Here is a 15,527-nt window from a genome sequence, read left to right on the forward strand (position 1 = left end):
TTTGAGAAGGGCTGTGCTCTGCCTTTGCTGACTCGAAGACAAAGTGGAGCAGGATGCTGGCGGCAGGCACACAGTTCCTCTCAGCCTTCTGGGAGGAGCGCTGCCCTGTCTGTGCTTTTGATTTGGGGCCTCATGAGACGTTAAGCAGATGAGATTGGGCACATTCAGTGAGGTGTGCTAAAGAAGAGACTTAATTTTTTTAATATTTATGTTATTTATTCCCTTTTTTTGCCCTTGTTTTATTATCATAGTTATTATTGTTGTTGTTATTGCTGTTGTTGTTGGATAGGATGGAGAGAAATGGAGCGAGGAGGGGAAGACAGAGGGGGGAGAGAAAGACAGACACCTGCAGACCTGCTTCACCGCCTGTGAAGCGACTCCCCTGCAGGTGGGGAGCCGGGGGCTCCGACCTGGATCCTTCCGCTTGGCGCCACCTGCGCTTAACCCGCTGCGCTACCGCCCGACTCCCGAGAAGAGACTTTGAACCGAGAACCATGAGTCACATTGTGCCCTAACTTCAGACCCTTACAATGTGAGATGAGCATTCCTGTGAGTGGCCGCTGAAAAATATGATAAAGATAGAAATAGGATGTGAGAAGGAGAGAGAAAGATGCCTGCAGTCGGCTCGACTGCTCATGAAGCTTCCCCCTGCAAGTGGAGACCAGGGACTCGAACCTGGGTCCTCAAGGCGTGGTAACGTGTGTGCTTTACTGGTTGTGCTTCTCTGTGGCCCTGCCTTTGTGTTCTGAATTCCATGCTGTCTTCCTGTTCCAGCACACACCTTCTGCAGCTCTCCCTTTTCTCTCACCATCTGGTTACTCTTTACTGGATCATTCCTGTCAGACTACAGCCGGTCAGCAGCCCTCTTTAATTCCACATACCCCTCCAATCCCCACTCACAAACTCCTTCACGGGTTTCTTCCCACTCACTGTCCTGTCATCTCAGCTCCCCCGGATATTTCCAGAGCTCACCCACTTCTCCCCTGTTCTGCTACTGCCTTTTCTTTTTCTTTTAATACCCTCTTGGCTTCCCATTTCACGCAGAATAAACTCTGTTCTCCTACGTTCTGTGTCCTCTTCCAGGAAGCCCTCTCTGACGTGCTGCCCCAGTGGAGTTAGTGGCACTGCTATTTACTTCTCGCTCTGCCCTGGGCCCAGCAGTTCCCCAGAGAGACTCTGGAACCCACAGGGAAGTGTACTAAATGCTGTTTACAGTGCAGGTTCAAGCCCCCAGTCCCCACCTATGGAAGGGAAGCGTCATGAGCGGTGGAGCAGTGCTGCAGGTGTCCCCACCCCCTTTTCTGTCTCTCATCTTCTATCAAAAAAGAACAAACAGCCACTGGAAATGGTAGAGTCATTGTGTAGGTGCCAAACCCAATGACAACCCCGCTGGCAAATAGTAAATAAATACATAAATATTATTAGCACCCAGCATACTTGCTTATCAGAGGACATGGGGTACCCCTCCATCAGGACCCTAGTAACTAGTTTTGCATAGACTCCCATCTCTCTGAAAGTTACTTGGGGCTGATCTCTGGGCCAGCCTGCCTGTCTTCCAAATCTTGCTTTGCTACTAATGCTGTGAGGCTAGGCAGTAGCCTCAGCCTCTTTCTGCCTCAGTTTCCTTATCTGAAAACTAGGGGCGGGTAACAGAACTCACCTCCTCTGAGGACCATGAGATTGATGGAGTCAGTTGCATAGAGGGCATCACCTAGAGCCTGGTAAGGTCTCGGTTGGGTCAACCAGTCACATACAGGGTGTCCCTCTCACCTGCCCTGTTGCTAGAGATTTGTGTTTCTATTTTAAAAGATCTGTTCATTCCTTTGAAAGGGGGGGGCTAGAGCATCACTGCCACATGCTATCCTGGGATCAAACTCAGGACCCTTTGGCACCTCCTGGGCTGCTGAAGATTTGTGGCATTTTATTTTGTTTTGTTAAAAGGATGACAGTCTGCCTTGGCGAGGCTCTCCTCCTCATCTTTCCAGCCCTGTGTACAGGGCTGTTGACCTTGCTTGGCCCCTCAGGGTCCACGAACCCACCTGGCTAGAAGTTGACAACACCTTTGCAGTTTCTGTCACTTAACTGTTATGTTACCTTCCCTGACTGGCAAGGGAAAACAGTTTGTCCAGCGAGAGCATGTAAAATTTTCTTCTTAAAGTAATTTCCATGAATTGAAAAGTGAACCGATTTTAAGAAAAATACTAAGTCCATACTTGTACTGGTTGGGAAGATGTCGCAAATAGTCAAGGAGACGCTCAGTGTGGGTTAGATTGGGGTTCCTTGGCAGCAAACTTTTTTTGGGGGGGCAGGGGGTAGAGAGTAGCACTGTTTTACAGATCTTTATTTATTTATTTTTTTGGTTTTTTAAAATTTATTTTATTTATTTATCCCCTTTTGTTGCCCTTGTTGTTTTCTTGTTGTAGTTATTGTTGTTGTCGTTGTTGTTGGACAGGACAGAGAGAAATGGAGAGAGATGGGGGAAGACAGAGAGAGGGAGAGAAAGACAGACACCTGCAGACCTGCTTCACCACTTGTGAAGCAACTCCCCTGCAGGTGGGAAGCTGGGGGCTCGAACCCGGATCCTTACGCCGGTCCTTGCGCTTTGCGCCACCTGCGCTTAACCCGCTGCGCTCCCGCCCGACTCCCATATTTTGTTTGTTTTTGTTTTGATTGCCAGCAGGGTTATTGCTGAGGTTTGGCGAATGCACTGCTCCTTGCAGCCATTGTTTCCATTTTTTTCTTTTGAATTTTTAAAAGTATTTGTTTATTTATTTATTTATGAGAGGGATAGGAGGAGAGGGAAAGAACCAGACATCACTCAGGTACATGTGCTGCCAGGGATTGAACTCAGGACCTCATGCTTGAGAGTCTAACACTTTATCCATTGTACCACCTCCTGGACCATTTCTTTTGAATTTTTTTTATTGACAGAACTGAGAGAAATTGAGAGGGAAGGGGAGATAGAGAGGGAGAGAGAAAGAGAGACACCTGCACACCTGTTTCACCACTCAAAGCATTTCCACTGCATGTGGGGAGCAGGGGCTCAAACCCAGGTCCTTGCACATAGTGATATATACATTTAACCCAGTGCACCACCACCTGCCCCCCAGAACTTTTTAAAAATTTGTTTATTTATTATTGGGGTAGCAGGAAGAGAACTAGAATATCGTCCGGCATATGTGCTGCCAGGGATTGAACTCAGGCCTCATACGTGAGAGTCCAACACTTCACCCACTAGTCCACCTCCCGAGCCACCAGAACTGTCTTAGGGGTTCATTTCACACATCTTTAAAATTTGTTGCTAAGTGCTAGTCTCATGCTCTCACAGACCCTTACCCCCCCCCCCACCCCCAGTTCTGGAGTCAAGAGACTAAAGGTTTGTCTTTCTTTGACAGTATCAGTCCTCTCTCTTTGTTTCTTTAGATTTCATATAAGTGAGAACAGCCAGTGTTTAGCGTGATCCTTTCCAGTTCCTTTCATGTCAGAATGAAAGACAAGGTTTCTTTTTTTTCTCCCTTCCTTCCTTCCTTCCTTCCTTCCTCTCCGCTTTCTTTCTGACTTATGTATGGGGGGGGAGAGGGAGGGACAGGGAGAGAGGGGGAGGGAGAGGGAGAGAGGGAGAGGGGGGAGGGAGAGAGGGGAGAGGGAGAGGGAGAGAGGGAGAGGGGGGAGGGAGAGGGGGGAGGGAGAGGGGAGAGGGAGAGGGAGAGAGGGGGGAGAGGGAGAGAGGGAGAGAGGGGGAGGGAGAGGGGGGAGAGGGAGAGGGGGGAGAGAGGGAGAGAGGGGGAGGGAGAGGGAGAGAGGGGGAGGGAGAGGGAGAGGGGGAGGGAGAGGGGGGAGAGGGAGAGGGGGGAGAGAGGGAGAGGGAGAGAGGGGAGGGAGAGAGGGGAGGAGGAGGGAGAGGGGGGAGAGAGGGAGAGGGAGAGAGGGGAGGGAGAGGGAGAGGGGGAGGGAGAGGGAGAGAGGGGGAGGGAGAGGGGGAAGAGGGAGGGGGGGGAGAGGGAGAGAGAGGGAGAGGGAGAGAGGGGGAGGGAGAGGGGGGAGAGGGAGAGGGGGAGGGAGAGGGAGAGAGGGAGAGAGGGGGAGGGAGAGGGGGGAGAGGGAGAGGGGGGAGAGAGGGAGAGAGGGAGAGGGAGAGAGAGGGGGAGGGAGAGGGGGGGAGGGAGAGAGGGGGAGGGAGAGGGAGAGAGGGGGAGGGAGAGTGAAAGGGAGAGGGGGAGAGAGAGGGAGAGGGAGAGAGGGGGAGGGAGAGTGAAAGGGAGAGGGGGAGAGAGAGGGAGAGGGAGAGAGGGGGAGGGAGAGAGGGGGAGGGAGAGGGAGAGAGGGGGAGGGAGAGTGAAAGGGAGAGGGGGAGAGGGAGGGAGAGGGAGAGAGGGAGAGGGAGAGAGGGGGAGGGAGAGGGAGAGAGGGGGGAGAGGGAGAGGGCGAGGGCGAGGAGATAGACCACTCTGGCAATGTCAGGGATTGAACTCAAGGCTTCATACACAGAAGTTCAGCGCTCTACCCACTGTACTACCTCCCAGACTGCTAGGATTTCACCTTTTCTTGTTGTTCAGTTGAGTCTAGTGGGTAAATATACCCCAGCATCCTAATTCACTCATCTGTCGCAGGACATTTGTGTTCTGTCCAGATCTTGGCTGTGGTAACAGTGCGGTGATGAACATTAAATGCACATAAATCTTTTCAGATTAGTGTTCATGTGTTCTTACATACATAGATACCTAGGAGTGGGAGATCTATTTTTTAATATTTTGAGAAATCACCCTACTGTTTTCCACAGAGGCTGAAACCATTTACATTCCCACCAACCGTGTACAAGGAGCCCTTTCTGCACACCCTCACCAGCCTCTGCCGTTTTGTGCCTTTTTGAAGTGACCGCCATTAGGTCACTTTGAACCTTTTTTTTTTTTTTTTCTGGTACAGTGCGCGCGCTTGCCACCCAGTGGCCAGAGTCTGAAACAACATGATATTTTTTTTGGTGGGGAGTTGGGGGCAATTTAAGGCCAACAGAATGATTTTGCCAGAAGGTGAGCAAGCACATTAGTTAGAGATTTGCAGACAATGCTTTTAATGAGTTACAGATCACTTGAACAGTCCCAAAGGATCCCTCTGGGAAAAAGACTAAAGAACAGTTCATACATGAAGATTGCTCACAGATTCTGGATTCTCCTATTTTTCCTGAAATACGGTTGGGTTATAATCTCACTCTCCCCCCCCCCCCAAAAGCTCCCACGACCAGCTTCACGGCATAAAATGTAGCTGCAGATTCTGGATTCTCCTATTTTTCCTGAAATAAGGTTGGGTTATAATCTCACTCTCCCCCCCCCCCCAAAGCTCCCACGACCAGCTTCACGGCATAAAATGTAGCTGCACAGAGAGGCCTGCACTTAAGGTGTAATGCTCTGTGGCCACTGTGTTAACTTTCATACTCTTTCTATCTTTGAATTTGTCTTGTGAGTAAAGTCCACTGGGGCCTGTGCTGACACGTACTCTGTTTCTGGCCAGCCCTTGGACTCTTAGCTGCCTGCTCCCCTGCCCTTGGACCTGCCCTGAGCCAGGGCATAGCACGTCATTCTGCTGACTGAAGGGGGTGGCAGGAGGGGTGCCCTGCAGCCATCAGGCCCGTAGGGGCTCACATCTCCCTCGTCCCTTTCCTGATCCCCTTAGTTCTTAGCGCTCCTTCAGTCTTCAGCTGTCTCTGTGCCTGGTGTGGGGGGACTCTTCTCCATCTTGCTGATGACTATACTGCTCTTTTGCTGGTTATTGTTATGCTAAACAGTGGCCACAACCCCAGTCAAATTAGCCTGTGTCTCCCTAAAACTTTTTAAGAAAAGGTATGTGCCCAAACTAGCAGTTTAAAACAGCAACACGGGGAGTCGGGCGGTAGCACAGCAGGTCAAGCGCAGGTGGCGCAAAGCACAAGGACCTGCGTAAGGATCCCGGTTCGAGCCCCCGGCTCCCCACCTGCAGGGCAGTCGCTTCACAAGCGGTGAAGCAGGTCTGCAGGTGTCTGTCTTTCTCTCCCCCTCTCTGTCTTCCCCTCCTCTCTCCATTTCTCCTTTCCTATCCAACAACGATGACATCAACAACAATAAAAAACAACAGGGGCAACAAAAGGGAAAATAAATAATAATAAAAATAAATAAAATAAAACAGCAACATGTTCTTATTTGTCATCTCACACAGTTTCTGTGTGAGAGCTTGGGGGCTTAGCTGGTTTCGGTTCTGAGCACTGCAGTTAGAGTCTCAGCCGGGGATAGACTCATCAGAAGGATTGGAGCTGGAGGGCTCAATTCTTTTCTGGCTGTTGACAGGAGAGTTTATCATAAATGAAAGCATCCAGTTTGTTATTTTATTTTTTAAAAAAATATTAATTACTTTCTATTTTCTTTTTAAATATTTATTTTCCCTTTTGTTGCCCTTTTTTATTATTGTTGTTGTTGTTGATGTCGTTGTTAGTTAGGATAGAGAGAAATGGAGAGAGAAGGGGAAGACAGAGAAGGGGAGAGAAAGATAAGATACCTGCAGACCTGCTTCACCGCCTGTGAAGCGATTCCCCTGTAGGTGGGGAGCCCAGGCTCAAACTGGGATCCTTATGCCGGTCCTTGCGCTTTGTGCCATGTGTGCTTAACCCGCTGCGCTACCACCTGACCCCCCAGATTGATTTCTTTCTCTTAGCAACATGCAGCTAAGGCTCTGCTTGTCACATGACTTGACTGTTGATGTCTTTACTTAGTGCTGGGTAACATCCCATCATCTGGACCTGTCAGGGTTTATGGATCCACTCAGGCACTTCAGCACATCTTGTTGCTCCCAAGTTTTGTCACTTTTGAATAAAGCTGTTGTACACGCCTTCGTATAAATGTTGTGTGGCCATAAATGTTTGACTCATTTGAGCAAATATCAACAACTATGGTTGCTGGGTTGTGTGATAAGAATATGTTCAGTTTTAGGGGCCTGAGGGAGAGCTTACTGGGCAGGGTGTGTGCTCTGCCGTTGGTGCAGTCCAGGTTCAAGCCCCAGCACCACATGGGAGTGCCATGGCACTGGGAAAAGCTCTGATGCTCGGCTTCTCCTTCTCCTTCTGCCTTTTTAGCTTCGTGAAAACAAAAACAAAAAAACAAACAAAAAAAAATACTCCTTCCCATGAGAGGTTAATCATACATGTGTGAGGCCCTGGCTTTGATAGAAAAAGAATATGACTAGTTCTGTAAGAAGTGCTGAAAACGGTCTTCCTAAGGGGCTAGAGCATCTTACGTTGGCCCCAGCGAGGGGCACGAGCTGCTCTTGCGTCATTGCCAGCACCGGGCGCTCAGGGCTTCAGGTGCTGCTCCTCCTGAAGGTGTGGTGCAGTCTCATTATCGCCTTACGTTTAATTTCCAGATGACATACAGTTTTGAACCACTTTTCTTAGGCAATTTTGCTCTCATTTTATCTTCTCTGGTGAATTGGCTTTTTAGGGGCTTTGCCCCTTTTGAAGTGGGGAAGGGGCATGCCAGGAGCCACATTCAAGACCTTAGACATGTGGCTCTGTGCTCAGTCACTGAACTGCATCCCTGACCTCATGCTTTAATCAGGTTGATAGTTTCCTATTACTGACTTTGAAGAAGAATTTGTATATTTTTAGATAATAGCCCTTTGTTGGGCATTTCCTTTGCAAATATGTTCTGCCAGCCTGTGACTTGCCTTCTTATGGGGTGTGTGTCTTTATTAAATTTTCAAATTTAATCAAGTCTAGCTTATCAGTTACTCCTTTGGTGGGCCATGTGTTTAGTGGTGTATTTAAAAAGTGATGGCTCGGGTCAGGGATTTAGCACCAGTGGCAGCACAACAGGCTTTTAATGCCAGAGGCCCCAGGTTCAATCCCTCACACTGTCATAAACCAGAGCCGAGCAGTACTCTGGTAAAAAGAAAAAGAAAAAAAAAAAGTGACAGCCATTCGTTGGGCCTCTAGATCTTTTTCTTCTGTGTTATAGGAGTTTTAAAGCTTTACATTTTGGGGAGTCGGGCAGTAGTACAGTGGGTTAAGTGCATGTGGGCGCAAAGTGCAAGGACTGGCATAAGGATCCTGGTTTGAGCCCCCGCTCACCGCCTGCAGGGGAGTCGCTTCACAAGTGGTGAAGCAGGTCTGCGGGTGTCTAGCTTTCTCTCCCTTCTCTGTCTTCCCCTCCTCTCTCCATTTCTGTCTTATCCAACAACGACGACATCAATAACAACAGCAATAATAACTACAACAATAAAACAACAAGGGCAACAAAAGGGAAAATAAATATTTTTAAAAAAGGTTTACATTTTGGATCGTGGTAGTGGTATACCTGGTAGAGTGCACTGTTCAAATTACGTTGTTCAAATACCTTTATTACGCTGTTCAAATACCTGGGTTCAAGCCCCCACTCCCCACCTGCAGGAGGGAAGCTTCACAAGCAGTGAAGCAGTGCCACAGGTGTCTGTCTGTCTGTCTGTCTCTCCTCCCACTCTATTACTGGCAGTGGAGTTGTGTAGACACTGAGCCCAAGCAATAACCCTGATGGCTAAATAAATAAAGTGTATTTATTATTACCACAAGGGTTATCCTGATTACATTTTCCCCCTTTTTGATAGGCCACAGAGAAAGATACCTGCAGACGTGTTTGCACACTGGTGAAGCTTCCTCCTTGAAAGTGGGGAGCAGGGGCTTGAACCCAGGTCCTTGTGTATGGTAATCCAGCCCCCCCAAATAAAATTTTGCATTTTATCTTTAGGTCTACAACCCTTCAGTTAATTTCTATGATGGGTATCACGCCTGTGTTTTTCCCTTTTTTTTTTTTTTTTCTATGTAAAACTCAAAAAGAACTCTGGTGGTTAGTTTTGAAGGTGGGAGTGTGAGGACACAGAATTTTGGTGGTGGGTGTACGGCGGAGCTGTACACTGTACTCTGACAGTCTCATAGCCTGTTACTCACACATGAAAGTGGGTGTACGGTGGAGCTGTACACTGTAATCTTACAGTCTTATAACCTATTAATCACAGATAAAAGTGGACCCATACCCCTTTACTGGGCCCCTTGGAGGATTTTTTTTTTTGCCTCCAAGGTTATCACTAGGACTCAGTGCCTGCACTACAAATCCACTGCCCCTGGAGGCTATTTTTTCCCTTTTGTTGCCCTTGTTGTTGTTTATTTTTATTGTGGTTATTATTGTTATTGTTGTTGTTGGATAGGACAGAGAGAAATGGAGAGAGGAGGGGAAGACAGAGAGGGAGAGAAAGACACCTACAGACCTGCTTCACCGCCTGTGAAGCGACTCCCCCTGCAGGTGGGGAGCCGGGGGCTTGAACCGGGATCCACATACTGGTCCTTGCGCTTTGCACCACATGTGCTTAACCCGCTGCCCTACCACCTGGCCCCCGAAGGTTTTGTTTTCTTTTAATATTTTTATTTATTATATAGAGAAATAGATCGAGAGGGAAGGGGGAGGGAGAGAGGGAGAGAGACAGGGAGACACCTGTAGCCCTGTTTGACAGGTCGTGAAGCTTCCTCCTGCCCCTGCAGGTAAGGACCAAAGATTCGAACCCCAGGCCTTGCATATTGTAATATGTGCACTCAGCTGGGTGCACCACCACCAGGCCCCTCCCCTGGAGTTCTCAACTGTGATGCTTGTCAGTACTGAGCCTCCAGCAATATGTCCACTAGGATTCAGTCTTCCCACCCTGCCCTGGTTCCTGCAGAGGCGGGTTTCTGCTCAGGTTGTCCTGACACTCTGTCTCTCCCGGTCAGAGGCAGCCCTTGGCCTGTGTCCTCATCTCTCTGGCACACTGAAGAAGAGCTGTGGGTTGTCCGATTGGCTCAGCTTTTCACTTGTGAGGACTGAGGGTGACTTGTAGGCTCTTTATTTTCTGGACTGGAAGCCTGAAGTTCTCTTTCAGTGCTATTTGCATTAGCACATTACACTTCCCAGCCTGCCTTGCAGCTGAGCAACCAGTGCACTGAGAGTAGAAGAGGTGTGAGTAGAGTGACCCTTTCTGTCTCTTCTTCCTGTGGACTGTCAGGCAGTGCAGTGCAGTGCTGGTGAATTGGCTTCCACCATGTGAAGGAGGACAGAGCCCTGGGAAATGGGAGAGCAGCAATGTGGAAGGAAACTGGGTCTCTGGTGACCATGTGGAGCAGAGCTGTCTGCCAACCAGGACCACTCACCTCTGCCTATTAGAAGAGAAAAGTCACTGTCTGTCCTGCTTGACCCAAAGTATTGGGGGGGGGTCCTCTTTATCTTTTATTTTACTATTTTTTAATTTCTTTATTGGGGGATTAGTGTTTTACAGTTGACAGTAAGTACAATAGTTTATACATTCATAACATTTCTCAGTTTTCCACATAACGGGGGTCTCTTTATTAAGGTGATTTAGCTGGTACCATAACTAACTCAGACCTCCTACCCCAATCTTTAGCAGGCCAGGAGGTTCCTAGCCAAAGTCGTGGTAGACAGGGCATGAGCTTCAGGCTCAGAAGACAAAGCCCTGCTCCAGGCCTGGGCATTACCTTGCTGTGTGGTGCTGGGCTGCTCCCCTTACCTGTCTGGGCACCACTGCATCCTAGTCAACCTCATCACCTCCCATGGGATGAAGGGCATATTATCAGGTGAGCTGCCATTGTGGTGAAGACAAGAGAGGTTTTTAATTAAGTTTTGGTCATTATCAGAGTTTCACCACTACTTTTTTTTTCCTACTTTTTTTTTTTTTCAGAGACAGAGAGGGAAAGACACCACAGCACTAAACCTTCCGTCAGTGTGGTGAAGGCTGGGATCAAACCTGGGTCATGTCCAGGTGAGCCATCTTGCTGACTCAAGAGAACGCTTTTCTTTTTTTTCAAATTTTTTTTTAAAAAAATTTCTTTCTTTCTTTTCTTTTATTTATTCCCTTTTGTTGGCCTTGTTGTTTTTTTTATTGTTGTAGTTATTGTTGTTGTTATTGATGTCGTTGTTGCTGGATAGGACAGAGAGAAATGGAGAGAGGAGGGGAAGACAGAGAGGGGAAGAGAAAGACACCTGCAGACCTGCTTCACCACTTGTGAAGCGACTCCCCTGCAGGTGGGGAGCCGGGGGCTCAAACCGGGATCCTTTCGCCGGTCCTTGCACTTTGCGCCACCTGCACTTACCCTGCTGCGCCACCGCCCGACTCCTGAGAAGGTTTTTCTTAGGAGACGTCTGGTGCTGAAACGTAGTGTAGATAGAAGTCTATGAGAGCTCGTCCCTCCTGTTTCTGGAGGTTCCAGATGGCCAGAGCTGGGGCACTTCAGCAATGTCTTTTCTAGCCTCTCTTCATCTTTTATTAACACGTAGTGAGGTCGATGTTTTCAAGGGAGTTCCAGTTCCGTGAATCCTAACACATGTAGACTCCTGTGACCCCACTGTGATGAGGATACAGAACAGCCAGCCCTGCTGACTGGGAGGGGCCAGGTGGGGCTCAGCTGGATCGTGGGTCATCGAGGGCAGAGAAGGAGCAGGGCCCGGGGGTCAGGCTGAGTAAAGAGAAGGGAGCTGGGCCACCTTCACTGCTCAGAGCAGCTTCCTCAGTGCCGGGCCAGCTCACTGGGGAAGTCTGAGGATCTTCTCAAAAAGGCCTGGCCTCATCTGACAGGTTCCTCTGTGATGGCCACTGGCCTTGGTCTCTCTTATTTCCTTTCCAGAGGAAACATGTGGAAACAGGTGTTTGGGCCTGCTCTGCCCCGCTCGGGAGCCCACAGCTACTCCCTAAGCCGTCGGATGTCTTAAGGTTAGATGTGAAGCCACATGTCATCCTTCATCCGTACCTGGTCATCCCTGGACACTCTACCCTCACTGTCCTCTTTCCTGTGTCCCGTGACCTTGGATCCAAACTCCTGGGTGCCCCTTGCTCACATGGTCCTGCAGAGTCTCTTTCATCCCCTCCAGGACCTCTCTGTGAAGCAGCTCACAGTCACCTGGTGGCCTGTGGCACATGGTTCCAGACCCTCGTCTGCCACCAGGACCCCATGATCTGCTCCCACCAGGAATGTACTCTCACCCGGAGCCCCCTGTGCAGTGTCTCTGTCCTCCTAGACCCAACTACTCTCTCTTGACTAGACTGTCATGACAGTCTTTTAAATCAGATTCAGCACTGACTTCATCCACATGCCAGCCCACCTTTCTCTCCTGTGAGAGCTCAAGACAGGTGAACTGAGTGTTCTCGCCTAGACCTTCTTGTGACCTCAGGTCTAGCACCTACTTTGTGTTCAGGGGAGAGGGACTCCTGCACCTTATAAACAAGGACCCTTTGTGACAACACCTTTGCTCTTCTCCCCATCTAAATCCTACCTCTCTGCCAGAGCTAGTTCAAGGCCAGCCTCCACCAGGAGCACCCCTATAGCGTTCCCCCCACTGCGGGGGCTAGGTCATCTCCCCAGTCCCAGGTGTGGCCTGAAGGTTGGGCACAGTGTCCTTGCAGCAGGCACGCTGGTGGGAAGAGGGGGGCAGTGTGGCAAGAAGAGACCCTTGGAGTCTAGGAAGGGATTCTGAGCAGGAGAGTGTCACCTGCACTGCAAGTGCAGCAGCAGGTACAGACTGACCCAGTAACCTCTGGGCCTGAGTGAACTCTGGCGGCAGGAACGCAGGAGCTACAGGGGCATCTGGGGGTGGGGCGCAAGGGAGAGATGGCTGCCAGGCACTGCAGGGCGGGGTGGGGGGGGACTCTGGGCTTAGGCCTCCCAGAGATTCAGAAGGAGCTGGGGTCTCCAGCATTTCCAGGATGTGGCAGCAGCAGATCCTGGAGGTTAGTCAGGCTCATCCTGAAGGCTGGTTTGATGGCTGTCATGCTGAACACACGCCACAGGGTGGGCCAGTGCCTCAACAGGAGATGAGGACGGAGTTGGTGGGCACAGGAGCTGCGGAGGCCGGTGCCAGGGGCACTTTCCTTAAGAGCTCACAGCCAGCCAAGGCTTTGTGCAGGGCATCCAGGATGGCAGAGGGGCCAGATGTCTCCTCTAGAAGGGCAGAGTGGGCGGGGGGGGGGGTTAGCCCTGTAGTTGGGTCCACAGAGCCTTTCCCCACATCCCTGGAAACCTCCCAGCTACCCCCCTCCTCTGCCTCTCTCTCCCCGGCTGAAGTCTCCAGTGAGGGGGCTAGCAGCACACACTGACCTCCTCCCTAATACCAGGGACCACCCAGGGCACTGCACAGGGATGCACCCGGCCCAGAAATGCAGGCCAGCAAACAAAAGTCTGCACCACTCGCCACTATCCTACTCCCACATGAGGCCCCTCTGAGGTAGGAGCTCGGCCTGGTCATCCAAATTTTACCAGCCACCACTTTCTGCTGCCCCTGGGCTTTGTTTAAGCAGCAGGGGCGCGTAGCTTAGTGCTTAAGGGAGATGCTCAGAGCCTCAGCTACATTTGACCTGTCTGTGCCTTCGTCTTTCCAGCTCTGAAATGGGCATAGTATCAGCACCTTCCTCATCACGCTATTGTGAGGACCCTGAAGGGTAATGTTTACTCAGAGACCCCCCCCAACCCCCCAGTGACTGGGGCCCTTCCACCTCCCTTGGGGGCCGACTACACTGGGGCTTCTGTTCCTCTGCTCTTGCCAGATAGCATTTTCAAGCTTCCAAAACCTGTTCTGCCCATGCACCCTTTTGCAGGTGATCAGAGCAGATTCCAGAGATGAGACACTTAGGACAGAGAGTGCTGGGTCTGGGTGAGGCTGGGGCTTGCCAGCCTTGTCCACGCCTCCTACCATGGGTGAGGTCCCTGCAGGCATCCAGCGTGCTCAGCAGAATCTTCCCCAGAGCTCTTTTCGAGATGTTCTTAAAAAGAAATGGAGGAGTGTTCAGACTGTAACTGAGTTGAGTGTTCTCCTTCAGCAACTGGGACTTGGGGACCACTGTGGGCTTCCATGTGGCTCTCTGGGGGCTGATAAAGTCCCCCATTATCCCTCCCCGCCCCCTAGCCCTAGACAGGCTGCTCAGAGGCTCTGGTGGGTGAATGGCACAGGCCGGGCCCATCACCTGTTACCTCGATGTGCTACAGTAGGGACTAGGGGAGCAGACGAGTGAGAGCAATTTTGTGCACTAGCTTTTTCAATCCTTGAAACAATTTACTTGTTTTAAGTTTCTCTTTGTGGTACCAGGGCTTTTTAACATGCCCTGTTTACAACTTCTGTGTTGCTTTTTCATTCAAATGATTGACGAGTAGATGGTAGATAGGTGGAGACAGAGACAGAGAGACAGAGCATGGTAACACAGCACTAGAGCTTACACCAGTGCCATCAGATCAGCTGTGTGTTCCTGGAGCTTGAACCTGGGCTGTGTCCATGGCAAGGCATGGGCCCCACGGTGAGTTATCTCCCCAGCCTCTCTTGTTTAGAAAGAACTTTTCATTTATTCACCATGAGAGCAAATGGAGAGAGTGTACTCCTAAGCTCAGACATAAAGTGGTATCAGGGATTGAACTTGGATTCTCTGGGATCTCAGACATGTAAGTTGGTACACTTAACAGGCTGAGTTATCTCCTTGCCCTGCAACAACTTATCCTGTATGCTCATTTTAACCAGTGGAGGGAGGAAAAGGAATGCTGAGAAAGAATGAGAAATTTGCCCAGTCGCCCAGCGTTTCCCCCAGGGGCATGGCCCTGCTCTGTGCTGACCCCACCTTCACTGCACATGGGGTGGGATGCCAGGCTGTGCTGTGTCAGCCCAGCCTACAGGTGACCCCAAGGCCTTAGGAAACTGATGGGCAAGGAGAGCCACTGGCCCTGTGCTCAGATCCTACTTCTGTCTCCCAATGACTGTACTATCCTGGCCAAATTAACTACTTCTTAATCTTTTCTTAATGATGCTCTTTCAAGACACAATTGATTTTTTTGAAGCAACAAATATATATTAAAAAGGATTTATCTAAAAAAAAAAAAAAAAGGATTTATCTACTTTTTTAGCCACCAGTGTTACTGCTGGGTTTGGTGCCTGCATGACAAATCCACTGCTCCCAGAGGACATTTTCCCCTTTCACACACACACAGACACACACTCACACACATACACACACATTCTCTCTCTCTCTCTGTGATAGGACAAAAAGAAATTGAGAGGGGGTGGAGGAGATAGAGGAGGCGAGAGGAAGAGAGACACCTGTAGTGTTTTGCTTCCCTTTTCATGAAGTGTCCCCCCTGCAGGTGGAGGACAGGGGATCGAACCTGGGTAAATGTGTGCACTCAACCAGGTGCACCACCACCTTCCTCCCAGAACTGACCTACTTAATGAAAGGGAAAGGGAGAAGAACACGATCTTTCTGGCACCTGCGGTGTCAGGGGTTGAACTCAGGACTTTACTATGTGTGCAAATTCTGGACTCTACCTGTGAGCCATTTCTGCAGCCACCACAGTTGACTTCTACGACCGGTGTGTGTGTGTGTGTGTGTGTGTGTGTGTGGACTTCATGCCTGTACAGCTCCATTACTCCTAGTACCATTTCTTTCTTTCATGTATATACTTATTTTGGATAGAGACAGAAACCGAGATGTAACGGGGATACAGAGAATATAGAGAGGGA

General features: G+C 49.9%; 1 protein-coding gene across 1 annotated transcript in view; it reads right to left on the reverse strand.

The window, feature by feature from the left end:
* Positions 1–12,125: 12,125 nt before the first annotated feature.
* EFCC1 (EF-hand and coiled-coil domain containing 1) overlaps positions 12,126–15,527 on the reverse strand; it is a 33,630-nt gene continuing 30,228 nt past the window's right edge. The window contains exons 7-8 of the mRNA XM_060183933.1: positions 13,719–13,788; positions 12,126–12,970 (exon numbers count right to left, since the gene is read on the reverse strand). Coding sequence (XP_060039916.1) covers positions 12,834–12,970; positions 13,719–13,788 — 207 coding nt within the window. The 3' untranslated portion in view covers positions 12,126–12,833. The remainder of the gene's footprint in view (positions 12,971–13,718; positions 13,789–15,527) is intronic.

Source organism: Erinaceus europaeus, unplaced genomic scaffold (assembly GCF_950295315.1).
Source record: "Erinaceus europaeus unplaced genomic scaffold, mEriEur2.1 scaffold_538, whole genome shotgun sequence".
NCBI classification, from domain to species: Eukaryota; Metazoa; Chordata; class Mammalia; order Eulipotyphla; family Erinaceidae; genus Erinaceus; species Erinaceus europaeus.